This window comes from Balaenoptera ricei, chromosome 3 (genome assembly GCF_028023285.1).
Source record: "Balaenoptera ricei isolate mBalRic1 chromosome 3, mBalRic1.hap2, whole genome shotgun sequence".
In the NCBI taxonomy this organism is placed as follows: domain Eukaryota; kingdom Metazoa; phylum Chordata; class Mammalia; order Artiodactyla; family Balaenopteridae; genus Balaenoptera; species Balaenoptera ricei.
Window position 1 is genome coordinate 180,793,687 of NC_082641.1, and position 20,646 is coordinate 180,814,332.

General features: G+C 61.4%; 1 protein-coding gene across 1 annotated transcript; it reads left to right on the forward strand.

Moving 5' to 3' along the window:
* Positions 1–1,195: 1,195 nt before the first annotated feature.
* On the forward strand, positions 1,196–20,059 carry ONECUT3 (one cut homeobox 3). The gene is made up of 2 exons (XM_059919905.1): positions 1,196–2,387; positions 19,767–20,059. The coding sequence occupies exons 1-2, from the start codon at positions 1,196–1,198 to the stop codon at positions 20,057–20,059; spliced, it is 1,485 nt and encodes a 494-aa protein (XP_059775888.1).
* The last annotated feature ends 587 nt before the right edge of the window (positions 20,060–20,646 follow it).

Sequence of the window (20,646 nt, forward strand, 5' to 3'; positions counted from 1 at the left end):
GGGACACCCCTTGGGGTCTGGCTTGGCCACTCCAGACTCCCCTCCCTGATCTGCATCTTATTCCAATAGAGGGATCACCTTGCGGGGGGGGTCTCTCTGAGTGTGGGAGGCCCTCTCATTTATCCCAGTTCCCAAGGATCCCTGGGCCTCACCTGTCTCCACATGGTGAGGAAAAGGAGCAGCCTCGCTCCTCCCTAAAAGAGAAACCCCAGGGAGAGCGTGGAGCTGGACCAGGGGCTTCGTGGGAAGCTGGGAGGTTGTGTCTTCGGCCTGCCTGCTCTGGAGGGGGAGAGGGGTTCTTTAAGAGTCACCCCCAAGCTGCTCCCACGCTGGAGATGAAGGAAACTAGAAGGACCTGGAAGTGGGAGGTGCCTTGGGCACCCCTGAGTCCAGGCGCTCCATTGTACAGCTGGGGAAACTGAGGCCCAGGTGCCCACACATGGGGGCAGATCCAGACACTTGGGAGGCACAGGCCATGACCCAGCCTGAGGACCCCCTTTCAGCACACTCGCTCCAGAGAGACCTTTGTGGGGGGCTGTGACTCCCTACCTGTGCTGAGATAGAGGGCGGTGAGCGAGCAGAGGGCCCACCTCCTGGGGGGTCTGTGTGGGTTGGGGGGAGCACGATCACAGACCCCCACTCAGCCACACTCCTGCGCACTCCCTAAAGATGGACTCCTGGGTGCCAGGTAGGAAAGTAACCTTCACGACCCTCGGGAGAGAGAGGGAATCAGAGACCCAGAGACGAGGTCCCCAGTCCCACCTCGGCAGAGTCTGTTCTCGACCCCCGCCCATTGTCCCCGGGTACGACCAGTCCCCAGGGGGCACGGCGGAGACAGAGGCAGGGGACCCCAGAAGCCTGGAGTCTGGCCCACTCCGGCCTGCCTGGCACTGAAAGGGGCCGGGGCGGGCGGAGAGCGAGGCGGCGGGAGGCGGCGGCGAGGGGAGCCGGTGGGCGGGGGCACTGACGTCAGACCCGGGCCCGGGCGCCGGCGGCCGCTCCCCCGCCACATCCTGGTGGCCGCGCTCGCAGTCGGGCCGGGCCGTGCGCCGTTCAGCCGGGCAGCCTCGCGCGCAGCCACCGGGGAGCGGGCGGGGGCCATGCGTCGGCCTTGAGCGCGCCGGGCCGGCGCCAAGGAGCGCGCGCGGCGGGCGGGCGGCCGAGCCGGCGAGGGGCCCGCGCGAGGCGGCCGAGCATGGAGCTGAGCCTGGAGAGCCTGGGGGGCCTGCACGGCGTGGCCCATGCGCAGGCGGGCGAGCTGCTGAGCCCGAGCCACGCGCGCTCGGCGGCGGCGCCGCATCGCGGCCTGGTGGCGCCCGGGCGCCCCGGCCTGGTGGCGGGCATGGCGAGCCTGCTGGACGGCGGCGGCGGCGGCGGCGCCGGGGGCGCCGGGGGCGCGGGCGGCTCGAGCGGCGCGGGCGGCGGCGCCGACTTCCGCGGGGAGCTGGCGGGCCCGCTGCACCCGGCCATGGGCATGGCCTGCGAGGCCCCCGGCCTGGGCGGCACCTACACGACGCTCACGCCCCTGCAGCACCTGCCCCCGCTCGCGGCCGTGGCTGACAAGTTCCACCAGCACGCGGCGGCCGCGGCCGTAGCCGGGGCGCACGGCGGCCACCCCCACTCGCACCCGCACCCGGCGGCCGCGCCGCCCCCGCCGCCCCCGCCGCAGCGCCTCGCGGCCAGCGTGAGCGGCAGCTTCACCCTCATGCGCGACGAACGCGCGGCGCTCGCCTCCGTGGGCCACCTCTACGGGCCCTACGGCAAGGAGTTGCCCGCCATGGGGTCGCCGCTGTCGCCGCTGCCCAACGCACTGCCGCCCGCGCTGCACGGCGCCCCTCAGCCCCCGCCGCCGCCGCCGCCGCCGCCGCCGCTGGCCGCCTATGGCGCGCCGGGCCACCTGGCGGGGGACAAGCTGCTGCCGCCCGCCGCCTTCGAGCCTCACGCCGCGCTGCTGGGTCGCGCGGAGGACGCGCTGGCCCGCGGGCTGCCCGGAGGCGGCGGCGGCGGCGGCAGCAGCTCGGGCGCCGGGAGCACCGGCGGGCTGCTGGCGCCGCTGGGCGGGCTGGCGGCGGCCGGAGCGCACGGGCCTCACTCCGGCGGCGGCGGCCCGGCCGCGGGAGGCGGCGGCCCCGGGGCGGGCGCGGCGGCCGAGGAGATCAACACCAAGGAGGTGGCGCAGCGCATCACGGCGGAGCTGAAGCGCTACAGCATCCCGCAGGCCATCTTCGCGCAGCGCATCCTGTGCCGCTCGCAGGGCACGCTCTCCGACCTGCTGCGCAACCCCAAGCCCTGGAGCAAGCTCAAGTCGGGCCGCGAGACCTTCCGCAGGATGTGGAAGTGGCTGCAAGAGCCCGAGTTCCAGCGCATGTCGGCGCTTCGCCTCGCAGGTAGGAGCGCGGCGCGTACCGCCCGACCCTAGGGGTCCGGCTCGGGGCTCCCCAGCACCAAGGAGTGCGGCAGCGGAGAGCCCCGGCTCCCTCCCCAGTCGGCGGCCTTGCGCCCCGCCGCCCTCTCTGGACCCCCTTGCAGGAGGCTAGAGTGTGATCTGCGCCCCTGCCCGTCAGTTCCGTCAGCAAAAGGGGGAAAAGGATTGTGCCGCCGTCCCTCCCGTAGACTCCCGCCCAGCCCCTGCGGGAACTGGGAGGGGGTCCCTGGACCCTTTTTAGACTGCTGGAGGATCCCCAAGCTGCCAGCAGGGTCGCTCATTGTGTGTGTGATGTCTGTGTGTGTTTTAGGGGGTGGGTGCCCCAGACGCGCCGCCGCTTTCAGCTCGGGGTGCCACTCCCCTCCTCCCAAACGGCCCCTCGCTGCGCCTCCAGCCCCGGGGCAGAGCGCCGGGACCGTGCACCGGGTGCCAGAACCTTAGCAGCCAGGGCCGGGCCCGCGCTCAGCCCCCGGCCCCAGCGCGCGCTTCTTTGTAGCTGGGCCTCCGCGATCGATAGCCCCCTCCCCCTCTCCGGCCGCTGGCAAAGGTCACCCGAGAACGGGCGGGGGAGGGGCAGCCCGGGGGACCCTCGGCCCGCGCGGCCCGGAGGCCTTTACACCCCAGCCGGCCGCCCGCCCCACGCGTTTGCTCCTGGTTAGGGTGCGCGCACCCCACTGGCCTCTCTTTTCCGTTTTGTGTTTCTCTCGTTTCTACTTCTTTTTCTGTCCGGCGAACTGGGGTCTATTTTTTTGCTCGATCTCCCTTTTCCTCCTGGTCTCATTCTTTCTCCTTCTCTCTGTCCCGCTCCCTCTCTACCTCTCTCTGCCTCTGTCTCCGTTTCTCACTCACAATGATGCTTATCCGCCCCCCTCGCTCCCTCCTAGCTGACAACAGCTGGGTCCACATCTGCCCCCAGAGAGCCGGCGGCCAGGACCCCTTCTCCTGGGTGTGCGTGGTGGGGTGCAGGAGAGCCCCCACTCTCACCACGGTGGCCTGGCTTGTGTGTGGGGGGTCTTTTCCTGGCCACTCTGGGGAGGGGCTGCAGCCGCCGCAGCCGCCCCAGCAGTGGGGACAATAGCGGCCCCGGGCGCCTGATCGATCGATTCTCTGCGCACAGGGGCGAGTGGGGCTGGATGGAGTGGGCTGGGGCTCGAACCAGGCACCCCGTAAGCGGGGAGGCAGGGAGGGACTTGGCTGTGAGGGGCCGGGCAGGGGGGCTGGGGAAGAGGGGATGCCGTTGGGGGATGGAGAGGGGTCGGTGTTCGTTGCTCCCCTCCCCCCAGGCGTCCTGGACAACCTGGGGGACCTGCACCCACACGCGGGCCTCAGTTGCCCATTCTGCAGAGCAAGGTGACTGCCTGAGCCTCGGATAGGCTTCCTAGATTCTCCACATGGGGGACTAAATCCTCCTTTTATGTGGCAGGTAACCAAGTGCGTGGGAAGGTGGCCGTGAAATGTTAGAAATGGCATCAGGAACCTGGACGGTCTTGTGTAAGGGCAGTACCCACTCTGTCCTGCTCATGACACATGCAATGACACAGGTGTGCTCACAGGGGACACTCAGTCACACCAACACACAGCCACAGCCTGCCGTGTGTGATGCAGGTGATTAGGGAGCAGGCCAAAGGCATGGCTTTGACGCTCAGGTACTAAGCAGCCCTCAATGAATGGGGTCACTTGTGAGGTTTGACTTATTGCACACTGGCCACCTTCGGCCTCCTCCCCGGCACATGTATTTTGGGGACATTGTGTCTGACACGCGTGTACCCAAAGGACACACCACTTTCCATTTTTGTCCACCGTCACTGTCATGTAACTAACTGGACCTCTTTGTGGTATTTGAGTGGCACACTTCGGGGCCACCCAACAGATTGGCCAGGGCGTCTTAGAATGACAAGCCTCAGGTGAGAAGTCCCTGTGGCGGGTGCCTGCTCTGAGGGATCAGCGCCAGCCATCAGGGCACCAGCTCCCAGAGTCGGTGTAAGTACGGGGAGGGCAGGGGAAACTGAGGCTGCGTTTGCATCCCAGCCGGGCCTCCCCGACTTCTGCGGCGGCAGCCAGATGCCTCACCTCTCTGAGCCTCGGTTTCCCCTTTTGAAGTGGGAGTCAGAATAGTGGCCGTCTCAGGGGTACGTGGGGGAAATGGAGGGGATGAGCGCAGGACCTGACACATGCTCAGGCCCAGGGGACATTGAACCGCGACACCCGGCCTGTCCCCGACTCCTCCAGGCCGCTGCCCACGCGTGACCCACCCACCCCACCCCCCGTCCGCCTGGTCCGCGCGCCCGGCCCTGGGCCCCCGCCACACCTCTAGCGCGTTCAGGACCCTGTCCACAGCGCGGGGCTGGCCTTAGGATGTCAGAGGTGGCCGGGCCGGGGTAATTAGGCACCAACCGGCCAAGAGGCCTTTAGTTCCGGTCGCTGCGCAAATGAAAAGCTGTTAAGTGGCGGCAAATCGCAGCGGTTGGCGGGGGAGGCGGGGCGCATCCCTCCCCAACGCGCCGACCCACAAGCGACAGCACAAAGCACCTCCCGGCGCCCAGACCTGCACAGTCCAACCCCGGCAGGGAGCACTCACCGCCGCCCTCCCTCCTCCTCCGCCCCATCCCGGGCCCAGCGAAAGCCGCCCACCTTCCCGGGACCCTGCAGCTCCGCGCCCCAGTCCCACCCCCTCGCGCTGGCCCTCCTCCGGCCTCGCCTCTTGGCCGAGCTGCTCCGGTCGTCCCATCCCGTCCGGTAGTCCCGTCCTTGCGCTGGACCAGGAGGGAGAAAGACACACGCAGAGACAGAGAGAAAGAGAGATAGGTAAGGAAGGACAGAGAGTGGCAAAAAAAAAAGAAGAGAGAAAGTCAAAGAGAGAGACAAAGAGACAGAAAAGGAGAGACTGGAAAGGGGAGTTGAGAGGTCCCAGCGGCTGCCCCTCTGCTGGCTTCCACTAGTCTAGATCCTGTCACCTCCCAGCTCTCCCCCCTCTCTCCTTCCCGGCTCTGGGGCTGAGGAGGGAAGAGCAGTTTCTTTGTTTCTCTGAAGCACCCAAGAAATCTGGCCAGGTAGACCTGAGGGTCCCCCACTCCGTTGCCCCCAGGCCTGCCTGTTCTTTGTGACTCAGTTTGCCCACCTGTACAACGTGTGTGCATTGGAGGAGCCAGGCTCTGAGTCTGACATTCTGAGATTCTGGGGATGGCCCATCCTGCAGCCCCCCAACCCCACTGCCCTTGGGGGGGGTCTAGCCCTACTCCACCCCAGGATCCTCAGTCCCACAGCTTCGGAGCCGCCGCCTCTTCGAAGCCCTCCCCGACTCTGTCTCAAACAGTAATTACGGGAGAGGGGCTGGGGGAGGGGCTGGCGGACTCCGCGGGGGCGGGGCGGTCGATGAATTCGAATTACCGTCTCTAATTCATCACCGTCGCCGGGTCGATAACTTCGGCCGTCTTCAAATATTGTTTAAATTGCAACTCCGGAGGAAAAGTATTTTTTGTAACTGATCAGAAAATATATATAAAATAACAGATGGTGGCGATTGAAAGAAGGGCCCTCTCCTCCTCCTCCTTCTCGCCTGCTGATGAGCCCCAGACCCAGAATCCCTGAAGGCTGTGGGAGACCGGCTGTGGGGGAAACTGAGGCAGAGAGGGAGCCATTTCCGGAGGTGACAGGGGGTGGGCACGGTGAGGGCAGATGTCAGGGTTGGCGGTGGCTTTGCAGTGCGGTGGCCAGGGGCCTGGAGTCTGGAAGGGATGGTGATGGAAAGGGGAAAGGCACACCAGCTGCCCCCCGCCAGGCTAGGACAGGCTTTTCCCCCACCCCTCCCCCCATTCTGCAGCCACCATCCCCGGATAGGTGTTGAATGGGGGTGGGTCCTGAGGCTGAAGAGACTCAACCCACAAGGTCCAATTCCGGAGTCCCACTTGGGGGGACACTATCCATCCCCCTGCAAGCACTCTCGACCCCCTCTCCCCTCCCCCCATCCCCCCACCCCCACAAAGACCAATGTACCTTCAGTAAAACCTGACCTTGATCCACCCACAAGGGTCCACACCTCTTACAGACCCCTCCAAAAAGCCACCCCAGCAGAGAATTTGGAGACCTGGCCTCACCCGGTCTCTGTCACTGACTGATCTTGGGTGAGGGTCTGAGTCTCAGTTTCCTCATCTGAGAAATGGACAGAATCAGATACCACCTCCTAGGTGTTTGTTGAGGTTTTTCTTATCAACCCTGGCCCCCCCCAGAGCCCCTCAGAATGTATTCACAGACCCTGTACCCTGAGGCCACATTGCTTAATCACCCACTCACACCCACATCTCCTTGTCTTTAGGGAGGATCTGGCAGCCTGTGCTTTGTGGGACCCACAGAGAGTGGGCAGGGGAGCCAGAAGGGGTCTGGGACCTGGAGGGGACACTGCAGGCCTCCTCAGGGAAGCAGGGAGTGGGGGGATACTGTCTGGGGCTGTGTGTGCCAGGGCCATGAGGGGCTGTGCATGATGCCTTGGGTCCCCCAAACCAGTCCTTCCTTCTAGACCACAAGACCCAAGTGGGGCGGCACCCGTACCCTGCCCAGGTTCACTGATTCTGGCTTCCACTTCCATGCAGAGGGGGAAGGAGAGGAGAGGGGTAGGTTGTCAGATGGGGAGGGGGCGGGCTGGGATGCCAGATGGGGAGGGGGCGGGCTCGGTTCACTCACCAGAAATGAGGGACCTTTTAAGCCAGTTTGGATATTGAGCCCATTTTACAGACCAGCAAGCCAAGGCTGAAAGAAAGGTGCTTGCCAAAGCTGCACACTCAGGGTGACTCAGAGCCTTTAGTAAATGGGGCTTGAGATGCTCAGGCTCCCACCTCCCTCAGAGATGGGGGGACATTCCGGGCAGGTGGCCCAGCAGAGACAAAGGCTGGGAGAGGAGCTCAGTGGACTGAGGCCAGGGACAGGAGGGAGGCTCTCAAGGTCATGTCAAGGTCCAGTTTACAAACCGCTTGGGTGACCCTTGGGCCGGGAGGGCAGGCCTGCACTTTTCCTTCCGACTCAGAGTTGGACAGGATCACGGACCCATATGAGTCCCCCCAGGAACCACCAGAGACCCTGGGGATGGGGGCCGGGTCCCAGTGTCCTCCTGCCAAACTCAGAACCACCCGCTTCTGCTTTTCCTGGTGAACTGCCCCCTCTTGGCTGCCAGCCCTCAGGGGGAACCTGGGCCCTGAACTGGAGGTCCAGCCCTCCTTGGACCTCAGTCCCGATAGTCCCTTCCTGACTGAAAGACAAGGATGGTCGTTCCCACGTCACAGAGAAGCGCACAGAGGAATCTGCCAGGTGAGGGGCTGGAGCTGGGCTTTGGCTCCTTTATTCTGAAGTCCCCCTAGCTGAAAATCCTAGGGCTAACCAAGACCCAGCCATTCTCCCTAAACTCCCTCCCTATCAACCATCACCACTCTAGTCTGAGCAACCCACCTCTGGCCGCTGCCTCCTCCTTGCCGGTCTCCAGGCTCCACTCCCTCCCCTGATGTCCTCTCTCCAAAGCTGGAGGGGCTTCTTACAGTAAGTCAGAGCTCGTCATTCTTCTGCTTAGTACCGTGCCTCGTGGCTCCCAAGAGCCCAGAAGTAGAGGAAACTTCCTGCCACGGCCCTAACTTTCTGTCCTGCATCAATGCAGGTGGAACCACCAAGGACAAAGGCTGGGAGGTGGGAAGCCAGAGCTGCTGTAAGGATGGAGGCTGGACCGCTGCGGCTGGAGTCTTTGTACGTAGCAGCAGCGAGCTCAGCTTAACCGGGGAAGCTCAGGCTGGTTTGAATCAAGTGTTTAATTAAATATGGCCCTTGATCAATAAGGAAGGCTGTGCTCGTGGGGGAGGGAAGAGGCTGGCCGGGAGCCAGGGGCAGCCTGGGAGACCCACCTGAGCTTGGGCAGCCCAGGGACACCTGCGGCCTCAGTTTCCCCTCTGCTGAGTAGGTGTGGACATGGTGGGGCTAGGAAACGGGACTCTCCTGCTGCTGATGTCTTGCTCTATGGACAGATGTGGGGTAGGCCGGGGGTTTAGACCTAAAGAGTCACACGCACAAAGCCACAGATTGTCAGCAGATGGAAACGGACAAGGAGAGGCGCCCATGACCGGCGCGGGCTTCTGGAGAGAGGGGACGGAAGTGTAGACATGCCAGTGACACAGTGTAGATGCATGCAGGGAACGCAAGCGGAGATGCGAAGGAACAGGGATGTAAGTGCAGATCCTCACGGGACACAAGTGTAGACACCCACATCCACACTAGGGCAAGTGCGCGCAGACTCCGGCCCAGGACCCCCACCGCCCTCCAGTCGGGGTCTGGCACATCCCGGCGCTGTGGGTGCAGGGAAGAACCCACTTCCCTCCCCCGACACCTGCGCTGGCGCCTGGGAATTTTTCAGGGGCCCCCAGCTGAGCCGCTGGGCCATCTCTCCTACCCATCCGCTTCTGGGCAGCTGCTGTCCGGACCCCACTCCCTAGAGCTGGGGTGTTGGGAGAGGGTCGCGTCCGCCCGCGGTGACGGAGGTAGGTGATGGGGGACCTGGTGCAGGCACAGCGGGTTTCATGCTTTTCTACGCACCATAGCGCATCCGCGCCCACTAGGGAAGATGTCAGTGCCTCAGATTCCACCACCAGGCCAACGCCGCCTCGCAGTGCCGGCAAAGCCGCGGAGTGCAGCCGGGGCCGCCGCGTTCCGCACGTCTGTCCTCAGCGGACGTGGGATCTCACAAACCCGAAAGGATCTAGCGTGCATCCGCCCTCCACAGGCTGGAGGGACATGGGCGCACGCAGCCCAGTGTAAGGACCCGGCCCCTTGCCCTGCACACCCGCGTCCTCCGAGCCTCAGGGTCACCGGCGCGCCCTCAACAAGCGCCCGCATCCCACCCCGGGGGAAGTCACATCCCACCCGTGGGGAGCCGCCTCTGGGTTCGCCTCCCTCCGGCCCAACCCAGGGCGGCGACGGACTTGGCGCGCTTGGCTGTGCGCTCGGAACGTCGGGTCACTGCTTCTGGAACGCAGACAGCACAGCGCGGGGGCCCGGGCGCTTGGGGAGGGATGTGCACGGCGGCGGTCAGGCCCGGGACTGTGGACAAGGCGCTTCCCCTGTGCACCTCCGTTTCCCCAAATGGAGACTAGAATCCCCAGCCCGGCTGAGAACGAAGCACGTAAAGAAAAGCCTCCTGCGCGCGTTGGAGCAAGTGCAGAGTCCCTGCTCGCTTCCTCCACCTCCCTCCTGTCTACCCACCCTGTTCTTTAAAAACTGCTGTATTATTTTTTTCAAACAGCGGACACATTCGCCAAGTTCCAAATTTAAGTGGAGCAAGTCCCCTTTCTGTAAACCACAGTTTGTATTGCTCCTTCTAAAGAGAGGTTACACTTAATCCGGTAGCCATAATGCACGTACTTTTCCTTTTCCTCTTTTTAAAAAACACCGGTTCTGCTGTGCTTTTGCTTCACCGACACCCGGCACATCCACATCAGGAAAGAGAGAGCCTCGAAGGCATTTTTGCCTGCTGCATAGTATTCTCTTTGGCCATTTCCTTCTGTCTTCAACCACGTCCCTGCCCAATGGACATTTAGGACGTTCCAGGTGGTTTGTCGTCGCCCCCAGGGCCGCAGTGAGCACGTGCAGCACGACAATTTTGCCTGTGAGTTTATCTGTGGCTTAGGTTCCCAATCACTGAAATGCTGGGTCCTCCTCCCCCACTCCCCCCCCTGCCCCCCACCCCCAGCCGGCCTCTTCTGCTTTGGCTTCTCTATGCTTTTTCTTATCACAGAAGGTTCCTTTCCTGTCATCTTTTTCAAATCCATTTCCAACTGTCGGCCGCTGTGACTCTTAACATTTTTTTAAAAAATAAAAGCTCTGTGTGCACCCGCTGATGAGGTTTGCCCCCGAGTGCCTGAATGGGGGGGGGCGGGTCTCAAGGCGTGAGAGCTGCCCCTGGACACCCCCATCCCCAGGCGTTGCAACCACCAGATGGAGCCCCCCGGGAGGGGCAGCCCAGAGCCCAGTGGAAACGCTCATTTCCCTGATAAGTCTTTGAAAGGCTCAGAACTAATTTGAAAATGGGGCCATTAAAATCCCATCAGGGGAAGCAGGGGGGTGGGGAGGGAGGCTGGGTGACAGCCAAGGTGCGTTCAGAGGCTGGGGGAGGGGGAGGTGTGGACCTGGCGGGCAGGGGAGGGGTGGAGGGGCAGAGAGTGGAGAGACATCGGAGATAGAGGAGGGGCTGCTGAGACTTCCAGGGGGTCCGCATCTGAGGGCAGGGGCCTGGCTCAGCACCGTCTCCCTGGAGATGACTCCCCTCCCCCCACCCATGGGAACCTCTTCCCGGTGCCCTGAGGGGTGCAGGGTGTGGATAAAGCCGGGTCCGAGGCATGTACATGCTCCAGGCTCCCCTCCGAGTGACTCACTGTGTGACCTTGGGCAAGTCACTCACTGTCCCTGGCCAGGGGAAGCCAGCGGGGGATGCTCAGGGCAGCTCAGCCCAGTGGGGACAAGCCGCTAGGGTGGTGGCATCAATGTGGCCCACATCTGGGGCTGGGCAGCTGGTGGCCAGGGTGGGACGTGTCACCAAGGAAACCGGTCATCATCCCAGCCGGGGACCCGGCTCCGTATTGAATTGTCTGCTCCGAGAAGCTGAGCTGAGCGCAGGAGGTGGCCGGAGGGGAGGGAACCGGACAGTGGCTCTGGCTCCCGCTCCCACACCACCACCCCGTGCCCAGGTGGACGGATACTGGGAAGGGGGTGGTACAGGCACACAGGGCCGGGGCCCTGGGGGCAGGCAAGAGTGGCTCCGTGGTGGCTTTGACACTGCACAGAGGGTGACACAGAGGGATGAGCACAATTGCTCAGGTGCCTGCATCGCTGACTTCTGGGGCCACCGTCCGGCTGCTGTCCTCCCCTGTCAGACCCAGGCTTTCACGGCGGGGGGAGTCAGCCTCCTGATGCCACCTGGCTTCTGCGTCTTCTCCCCCCTGGACTTCACTAGCCCCTCTCCCCGACTGCCCCAAACGTCCCCGATGCCAGCTCGGCCTCCAGTTCCACCTTCCACGCCCAGATCTGTTCCCCCCTAGCCGGGCTCATGTCTTCCCCCCCAGATAGCCCAACCCTGCCCACCTCCAACCCGAGCCGCACAGCGGGGGCAGCTGGCAGCCCCGTCTGGGAACAGTCAGTCATCGGTTTCCCTGTATCTGTGCGATTATTCGGGTGACGTGTTTTCACACCACATCGAGGCTCCGTGGGAGCTTGCACACAGTGCACACAGGAGGTGCTTGATAAGTGTGTGAGAGAAGGGGGGAGGGGGGAAGGAGTGAGCAGCTGCGGGGTCCGCCCTGGCCCGCATTTGGAGCCAGCTTTGCTAACCCTCGCGACCGACCACTGTGCAGTTGGGACCCTCAACCCCACGGACAGACGGGGACATCAGGACCAGGGGTCGCTGGGCCCGCTCTATAAACCAGGAAACCAGTGTCCACAGACTGTGTGCTCAGGGCCACTCGGCCCCTGGAGCCCAGGCCCAGCGTCCCCGCTGACGGGGAAGGGCAGGGCAGGGGGGCAGCTAGCAGGCCCAAGGCCAGAAGACAGACGGGAGCCACCCTGGGGGTCTCGATGGCCCAACCTACATCCTGTAGACTCAGACCCAGTGGGTTCAGCACCACGCACACTGGCTGTCACACCCAGCAAGTCACGTTCCGCCCTTGATTCTTCACACTGCATCCTCTGTCTGACATCCACACTGTGTCCCCAACCCACGTCACGCTGAGGCCTGCTGGCCCCCAGGTCTTCCCCCGCTGCCCACTGACCGGCCACATCCTCTGAGCCTCTGCCCCCACCGCCCCTCCAGGTCCCCGCCCGCTGCCCACCTGTCTGCCTGTCGCACCGAAGCCTCTGGCTACCCTCCCAGTTTCCCCCGTTCCTCACACGCGTGTGGTCTGCTGTGCGTGGCTACTCCTCCAAATACAGCAAAGCCGCACCGCACACACCGCCTTCCACCTGGCCAGGCGGGCACACCCAGCTGATGGGGGACAGACAGACTCCCGCGTGGTCAGCCGGCTGGGGCCAGGGATGGCCCAGGACAGGCACAGCAGGGGCACCCATCCACCCCCACGTCACCCACCCAGACCACAGTGGGCCTCTGGAGGAGGAGAGGAGGAAGGCGCAGGGTGCCAGAGGGGAGGGGGAGACGGGGGGAGGAGGGGAAGGAAGGGAGGAGGGGGAGAGGAAGGGAGGAGGGAGAGAGCAAGGGAGGGGAAGTTGGGGGAGGAGGGGGGAGAAGGAGGGGGAAGGAGATGGGTGTTTGTCAGGTGGTGATGGGGGTGAACAGGTGCAACCCCAGTTCCCTCCAGTGCGGGCCTGATCCTCTCCATCCCCTGAGGGGCGACTGAATCCAGGGGCACCCCCCGTCCCCCGCCTGCTGCACAGCCCCAGCTTCTCCCTGGCTGACTGCGGACAGGCTGCTCCCTGCTGAGGGCCCTCCCTGGGGTCCCCCTGCTTTACCGGGCCCTCCAGGGCAGTGGCCAGCCGGGTCTCCCTGCGCAGGGTCTTCCAGTCTGGGCTGAGTCCCCTACCACCCACACAGGGGTGTCAGGCATTGGACAACACAGCCAGCCAGCAGCCTCCTGTGGATACACTCTGTGTTGGGCACCAGAAGGCTCCTAGGGGAGAGAACTGGGGCTCTGCTGAGGGTGAGGGGAAGAGTTTCCTGGGGCAAGGGCAACTGGGGCTGGGCCTTGAGGGATGTCTAGGAGTTCTCTGGCTGAGGCAGCCCAACTCCCTACTCCAGACCTCATTTTCTCCATCCCTCCCCCCTCCAGGAAGATTCTAGGGAAGGTGCTGAGGCTTGAGGCCTGCCCCAAGACGGGGAGAAACTTCACGGCTGCCCTGCAAGTGGGGCCCAGAGCCTAGCTCCTCCCCGGGGCCCCCATATGGGAGCTGGGAGCCTCATCTCAGCCCCACCATTGTATTCAAGACTTTTCTGGCTAAACCCCTTCTCAGAGCCTGGCAAGGCAGAGATCATGATTAAGACAATTTTCCATTCGAGGAACCTGAGACTCAGAGACCGTCACCATGCAGTAATCCACGGTGGGGGGCGGGTCTGACTGCCCTCTTGGGCCCCTGGAGGCGAGCAACTTTCTAGAAAGGCAAGAGGGACAGAGGTGCCATGGGAGCAAGTCTCCGAGGGTCTGAAATGAAAGGGAACTTGAGGGTTCCCCCAATTCACCTCCCGTTGCTGCCACCTGAAACGCAGACCAACAGGGCCCACCCTCCTACCTGGAGTCCCGGCCAGCGCTGGGGCGGGGACGGCCCCCCTGCCAGTCACCGCGGGAACCGCAGGCCAGACCAGCTGAAAAGCCCGCCGTTAGCGCCTGCTGGGCTCCCCGTGAGGCGGCTGATTTGGGAAGAAGGTCTCTTCTGTAACGCCTTTGATCTCCTCCAGGGCCTCTGGGACCCCCAGGAGCCAGCCCCAGACCCTCCTCATCCCTGGACTCCAAAAAGACTGATAGCAATGAGGGAAACAGGATGGGGTGTACCTACCACTGGGGTGTACCTGCATCCCCTCCTCCACCTGCATCACTTCTCCCTCCATCTCCTCCTCCACCATCCCCTCCTCCACCTGAATCATTTCTATCTCCATCATCTTCCCCACCATCTTTAAGATCAGAGCATCTCGGAATCAGCAGCTCCAAGTATCAGATTCTCAGTCCCTGGGGTCATGGAGGGTGGACAGGAGAGAAAGTTGGGTCCAAAACCCTCACTCTGTGGCACCCCTGGATAGAGTGGGAGAATGGTGTGGAAAAAAGAAAGAAAAAAGCAGAGGAGGGAGAAAGTTGCAGTATTAAATTGGGGGGGGGGGGCGTCAGGGTGGGCCTCACAGAAAGAGATTTGAGCGAAGAATGGAAGGAGGCAAGGGAACAATGAAGAAACGTGGGAAGAGCAATGCAGGCAGGGACTTCCCTGGTGGTCCAGTGGCTAAGACTCCGTGCTCCCAATGCAGGGGGCCCAGGTTCGATCCCTGGTCAGGGAACTAGATCCCACGTGCCACAACTAAGAGCCATCACAGCCAAATAAATAAATAAATATTTTAAAAATAAAAAAGAGCGATGCAGGCAGAGGTGGCGGCCAGTGCAAAGGCCCTGAGGTTGGACTGTGCCGGGGGGATGGGACCAGTGTGGCCACGGAGGAGTGAGCTGAGTGAGGGGCAGCAGGAGGAGGTGGGAACAGAGAGGCAGTGGGGGGCCAGGGGCCGAGTGAGATGGGGAGGGCTTGGGCAGCTGACGTGCCCTGAAAAATGTTTGAAGGAGGCAGAATGTCCCATTTTGCAACTGAGGAGACTGAGGCAGGCCCTGCAAGGGAACTGACCCACCCAGGGTCCCAGAGCATGTATGAAGGCCCACCCCACCACACCAATCCCGCAGGCCAGCCCAGCTGGCTCCTCCTCTGCTGGCTGTCATGGCAACCGTGGTTGGTGGTGAGGCCCTGTGTCTGAGGCCACTCCCTGTCTCCCCACCACAGGCTGGGTGGCCCTGGTGAGGGAACCTGGGCTGAGTCCCCCTGTGCTGGGCACATACAAGGTGGACTCTAGGATGGGGTTTGATGGTGTTGGTGAGGATTTGGGAGGAGACGGTGGTGGAGGTGATAAAATGGAGGTGATGGTGGTGGAGGTACAAGTGGAGGAGGTGATGAGAGCAGAGGTGGTGTTGATGACGGAGTTCGACTGTGGAGAGAGGTGGTGGTGGTACAGGTGGTGGTAATGGTGGAGGAGGAGGGGCTGGTGGTGGAATTGATGCAGATGATGGAAGTGATGGTGGTAGATGGACACCGATGATGGTGGAGATGAGGTGATGGCAGAAGAGGCGATGGAGGTGGAAGTGATGCAGGTGGAGGAGGTGGGGGTGGTGGAGGTGACAGAAGCAGAGGTGATGGAGGGCATGACGAGGTAGAAGCGACACTGATGGTGGAGGAGGTGATGATGGTAGAAGAGATGCAGGTGGAGGAGGGGATGGAGGGAGAAGTGATGAAGGTGGAGGAAGGGATGGTGGAGGTGATGGTGGTAGAAGTGATTCAGGTGGAGGAGGCGATGGTGGAGGAGGTGATGGAGGGAGAAATGATGCAGGTGGAGGAGGGAATGGTGGAGGTGATGGTGGTAGAAGTGATTCAGGTGGAGGAGGGGATGGTGGAGGTGATGGTGGTAGAAGTGATTCAGGTGGAGGAGGGGATGGTGGAGGTGATGGTGGTAGAAGTGATTCAGGTGGAGGAGGTGATGGAGGGAGAAGTGATGCAGGTGGAGGAGGGGATGCAGGTACACCACAGTGGCGGTCCCCACTGGAGATCATCGTGGAAGAGGTGGCCGCAGCAGTGGCACCGCAGTGTGAGGCTGCTGGCTGGTGCCATGAGTACATCCCAGGCTGCTCCCCCGGCTCCTCTTCCCCAGCCCTGCTCCCTGGCCGGTCCTCTGGCAGCCTTGGTTTTCACTTCTGTGAAAGGGGCTCATACCCAGACCTCTCCTCCTTCTGGGGCTGCCTCCAGGGGTGCAGTGGTTTTTAGGGCTGGCTGAGGTGATGCTGGGCGCTGGGGGGGATATTGATGAGGGGCAGGGCAGCGATAGTGAGGACCCGCTGCTGGGGGGCTTTGGGGCACCTCCCATGCTGGCACTCACACCCCCGCCAGGGGCAGGGGCCTCCAGGCCGGCGCCGCCGGGGTCTGTGGGGGAGGGAAGTGGTGACAAAAGCTGCTCGAGGTAAACAGCTCCGACTGGAGCCCAGATCGATCCGGGCTGTGAGGAGCTGTAATTAGATTGAACGCTGGGAAGGGGGGCGAGCGGAGCCTCTTTTTGCTGCGATCGACAAAACGCGAAGTTTTTTCACCACTCTGCTTCGCCCGGCCCCTCCCCCAGCCTCTGCCTCTGGGGCCCCCATTAGGCTCTGGATTGGAGAAGGGGGAGGCCGGGGGCAAAGAGGCGACCCACATCTTACCTCCCTCCCATCTGCCAGTCAACCCTGGCTGCTGTCTTGCCCCTGCCAGGACTTGCTGGGCGACCTTGGGCAAGGGGCTTACCTTCTCTGAGTAAGTAAGAAGGAAAATTCCTGCCCTATGGAATTATAGGGCACTGGACATGTAAAGCTCTTGCAAGCTAGAGCATTGATACAAAGGAGCATTTGTATCTCTGTCCCTAGTGTAAATGCATAGTGAATTCATGAGAAAATTGCTGAGAATGAATGAATGCATGAGTGAATGAATGAATTGACAATCACAACAGGAGGGCAAGAAAGGCCTCTTTTGGAATGTAAAGGCCTGGCTGAGTTTTGACTCTTCCCTGGCCTTGCTGCCTGAGACCCAGCTTTCCCTTGAAAGAGTGGGGGAGGTGGCCTCCTCTCCTGAGCCTCGCAGGCTGGCCAAGTTCCAAGGAGATGGGAGGTCAAGGCAGTTCCTTGTGCTTCCTTCCAGCATTTCTTTAAGCAGACAAAATATGAACAAATGTTCTCACTCCCCTGTTTTGTATACAAAAGGCTGCCCCATACACTGTTCATCTCCTAGGTTTTGCCTCATACAGTACCAGGATTGCTTTTCCTTTCTTGTACGGCTGTTTGTTTTTCCAGGAGTTAATGATTGCCAATCACAAACTCTTCCTACATCCTCCAACAGAATTTGAAACCAACGCATGTTAGGACATTTCCATTTCCCTTGGTTCTTCTGTTCTGATCTGAATGGGGCTGTCCTCCGTGCCCTTGGTGCCTTTGTCATGCTGTCTTTCAGGCTCTCCCTTCTTCATTTGGGGGACCTCTTTTCCTTTTCCTCTAGGTTGAATCACATTTCCTGATTCCCACACCTTCCTTTTTTGATTTACTTCCTCATTTTGATGGAACACACCCTCTAGTAGCTTTCTGAGAAAAGGATATACAGAAGTCAACTTCTGGAGACCTTGAATGTCTGACTATATCTTTAGTCCATCTTCATGCTTATGTTTGGCTGGTCACACAATTCTAGCTGAATACAGTTTTCCCTCAGAATTTTGAAGGCATTGTTCCACTGGCTACCAGTTTTCAAGAAGCCCAAAGCCACTCTGATTCTTAGGTCTCCAAATGGCATGTGGCTTTCCTCTCTGGGACCTTTTATCTTCTTTTTCATCCTGGGTCCCTGACATTTCACGAGGATGAACCTCAGGGAGTGTATTATTTTTCATTCATTGAGCTGAGCATTTCATGGGCTCTTTTAAACTGAACTCTCGTCTTCCAGCCATGGATTTTTTAAATATATATATAAAATTTATTTGGGCTTCCCTTCCTCTAGTTTTGGATGGCCTCTTGCTCAGATGACAAACCTGCACATTCATCCTCTAACTTTGTTATCACCTTTCCCTCATTTTCCATCTCTGTGTCCACTTGTATTTCCAGGGATATTTGCTTTATGTTCCAATTCTTTTTTTTTTTTTTTCTTTTTTTTTTTTTAATTTTTTGGTTCAGTCACATGGCCTGCAGGATCTTAGTTCCCCGACCAGGGATTGAACCCGGGCCCTTGGCAGTGAAAGCGCTGAGTCCTAACCACTGGACCACCAGGAATTCCCTACGTTCCAATTCTTACGTTGACTTTATTCCAGCTATTATATACTTAAATTCTAAGAGCATTGTCTTCCCCTTTCGTGGTCCTGTTTCATGGATACAGTATTTTTCTCTTACCTCTCCAAGAATCTGACTTATAACAGTGCCTGACCTGTCTGTTTCTTCTGAGAGCATCACCCCTCAATCCTCCTGCCATTTTTCTCACTTTACCTCTCTCTCCTTCATTAGAGGCTTTTCTGAAATGTCCAGTAAGCTCTGATCATCACTCTTCTTTAATCATGAAACCTGAAACAGCCAATCAGAAGCCCCGTGTGTGTTCCAGGTCAGAGGGGGCCAGGGAGGGACGTGGTGCGTCAGTTCACACAGGGGAACCTGTCGTCCCCGAGAAACAAGCCACAGTGCAGGGGACATTCATTTATTTTTGCTGACGTGTGTGGACATTGATCTGGCATGTCATCGGGTTCAGACTGTCCTGGAACCAAAAAAAGCCAGCTTGGCGTGTGGTCCCAGCAGGCCACTAGGCCTGGCAGCAGGGATCTGCTAGTACAGCCTGTGCCACCGGCCACTATGGGGGTGACAGAGTCGCTGGGGCAAGCGGTTGGCGGGGAGGCAGGATAGGGCAGGTGTCCACCGCCCACTGCCCCTGACTGGTATGTGGATGAGGAACTGAGACTCTGATAGAGTTTGTGCTGATGTCACCAGCCCCCGGGGGGATGTAGCTGGTGAAGCTCATCTTTTCCACCCACTGGCCCCTACAGCATTGAGGGGAGGGGTCCGCTTTGGAGCTGGGGCGGGGAGGAGCAGGACCACAGGCTCCAGCCCAGCTCCACCACCCTGAGATGTTGCCATTTCCCCTTTGCAAGCATCCACCGACCACAGGGCAGCCTCCTGCGGCCTTCCCGGTCCTCCGTGCCAGGTGGCCCTGGGAGAGGGAGGGCTGGTCTCGCAACCCCCCTTAGATCCTCCCAGCTCCAGAAGTTCCTCTGGGGACTTGAGGGGAGCCAAACCTCAGTCTCGGTCTGCTGGTGGGGGGAGGCCAGAGTGGGGGCTCAGATACCAGAATCAGGCAGTGGACACCCATGTGAGCCTGGTTCAGGGTCCCTGAGCTGGCCAGGCGCCAGAGGACACCAGGGAAGGAAGCATGGACTGTCACCCCCTTCTGAGAACCCTCTTGCCCCATCATTCCAGGGGGAGGTTACTGGGTTTTGTGACACACCTCCAAGGACCTATGAATTAACCACTTCTTTCACCCAGGTCTACACTGAGCCAAATAACTCACATGTAGAGTTTCCATGTCATTTCCCCCAGCACCCCCCAGGTGTGGGCTGCAGAAGGGAGGGCGGAAAGCCACCAACACCAGTGGTGCTCTTGAGGTCAGGATTCTTGGGGGGGGTGGGGAGGGGTTTGGGGATATGAGGCTGGGGAGGGGGCCAGCATGCAGAAGGGGGATGGGAGGGGGTGGCGACCCGTGCCTGTGGAGGTGTGCTCACACTGTGTCCCCTTCTGTTTCTCCCCACCTCCACATCTGCCTCCTCTGTCTCTGTCTCCCCGCCCACGACTGTCTGCCCCCCTTTCCTTCCATTACTGGTGGTCTCTACTCGCTGCCTCCTGGCCTCTTTCTGTGTCTCCCTGTCTCTTTCGGCCCTGTCCCCGGGTCGTCTCTCCCTCCATCTCTCGCGTTTCCCGCGTTATTTCTGTGTGTTTCCTGGTGTTTCTCCGCTCCGGGACGTGTGGCCTGTCTTCTTCCGTCCGGCCGCGCGGTGGCGCTGCGTCCCGCTCGCCCGCCCGCTCGCCCGCAGCCTGCAAGCGGAAGGAGCAGGAACAGCAGAAGGAGCGCGCGCTGCAGCCCAAGAAGCAGCGCCTGGTGTTCACCGACCTGCAGCGGCGCACGCTGATCGCCATCTTTAAGGAGAACAAGCGGCCGTCGAAGGAGATGCAGGTCACCATCTCTCAGCAGCTCGGCCTGGAGCTCAACACCGTCAGCAATTTCTTCATGAACGCGCGGCGCCGCTGCATGAACCGCTGGGCCGAGGAGCCCGGCGCGGCCCCCGGGGGCCCCGCCGGCGCCGCGGCCACCTTCTCCAAGGCCTGAGGCGCCCCGCCCCCTTCCCCTCCCCCCCCTCCCGCGCCCTCCCAGCCTCCACGGCCCGGGCGCTGCCCTCCCACGTCCCCCAGCCCCAACCCTGCCGGCCCGGAGACCCGCCCTAGGGGGCGCCTGGAGGGGCTGCCGTCCGGGTTCCCACACCCAGGGAAGGGACGCAGCACACCCCCAGCCCAAGTGCACAAAAAGGGCCCCCCTCCTCCCTCCGTCCCAATCCCCTTCAGGCCAAAGGAAGCCCTCCACACACCCGCCCCAGAGGGGAGGGGGTGACAGAAAGGGGCTCCCGGGCTCCCTTTCAATGCAGGACGCGCAGGGGGCCTCGACGAAAACCAGGGCTCACGTGTCGTCCCGAAAGCGGGTCAAGAAGCACATACTAGAAACATAAACCGGGTATTTAAAAAAGGAATTTAAAGAATAACCCCTCCTTCGCCGGCCCGCCGACCCCACGGAAGGAGGCAGGGAGGCTTCCTCTCCAGCGGTACCCCCCCAAACCCCCGCCACGGACCCTTCCCCGAGAACTCAGCCCCTCCAAAGCCGCCAAAGCCCACGTCGAGCTGGAGCCTCACGCTGCCCCCACC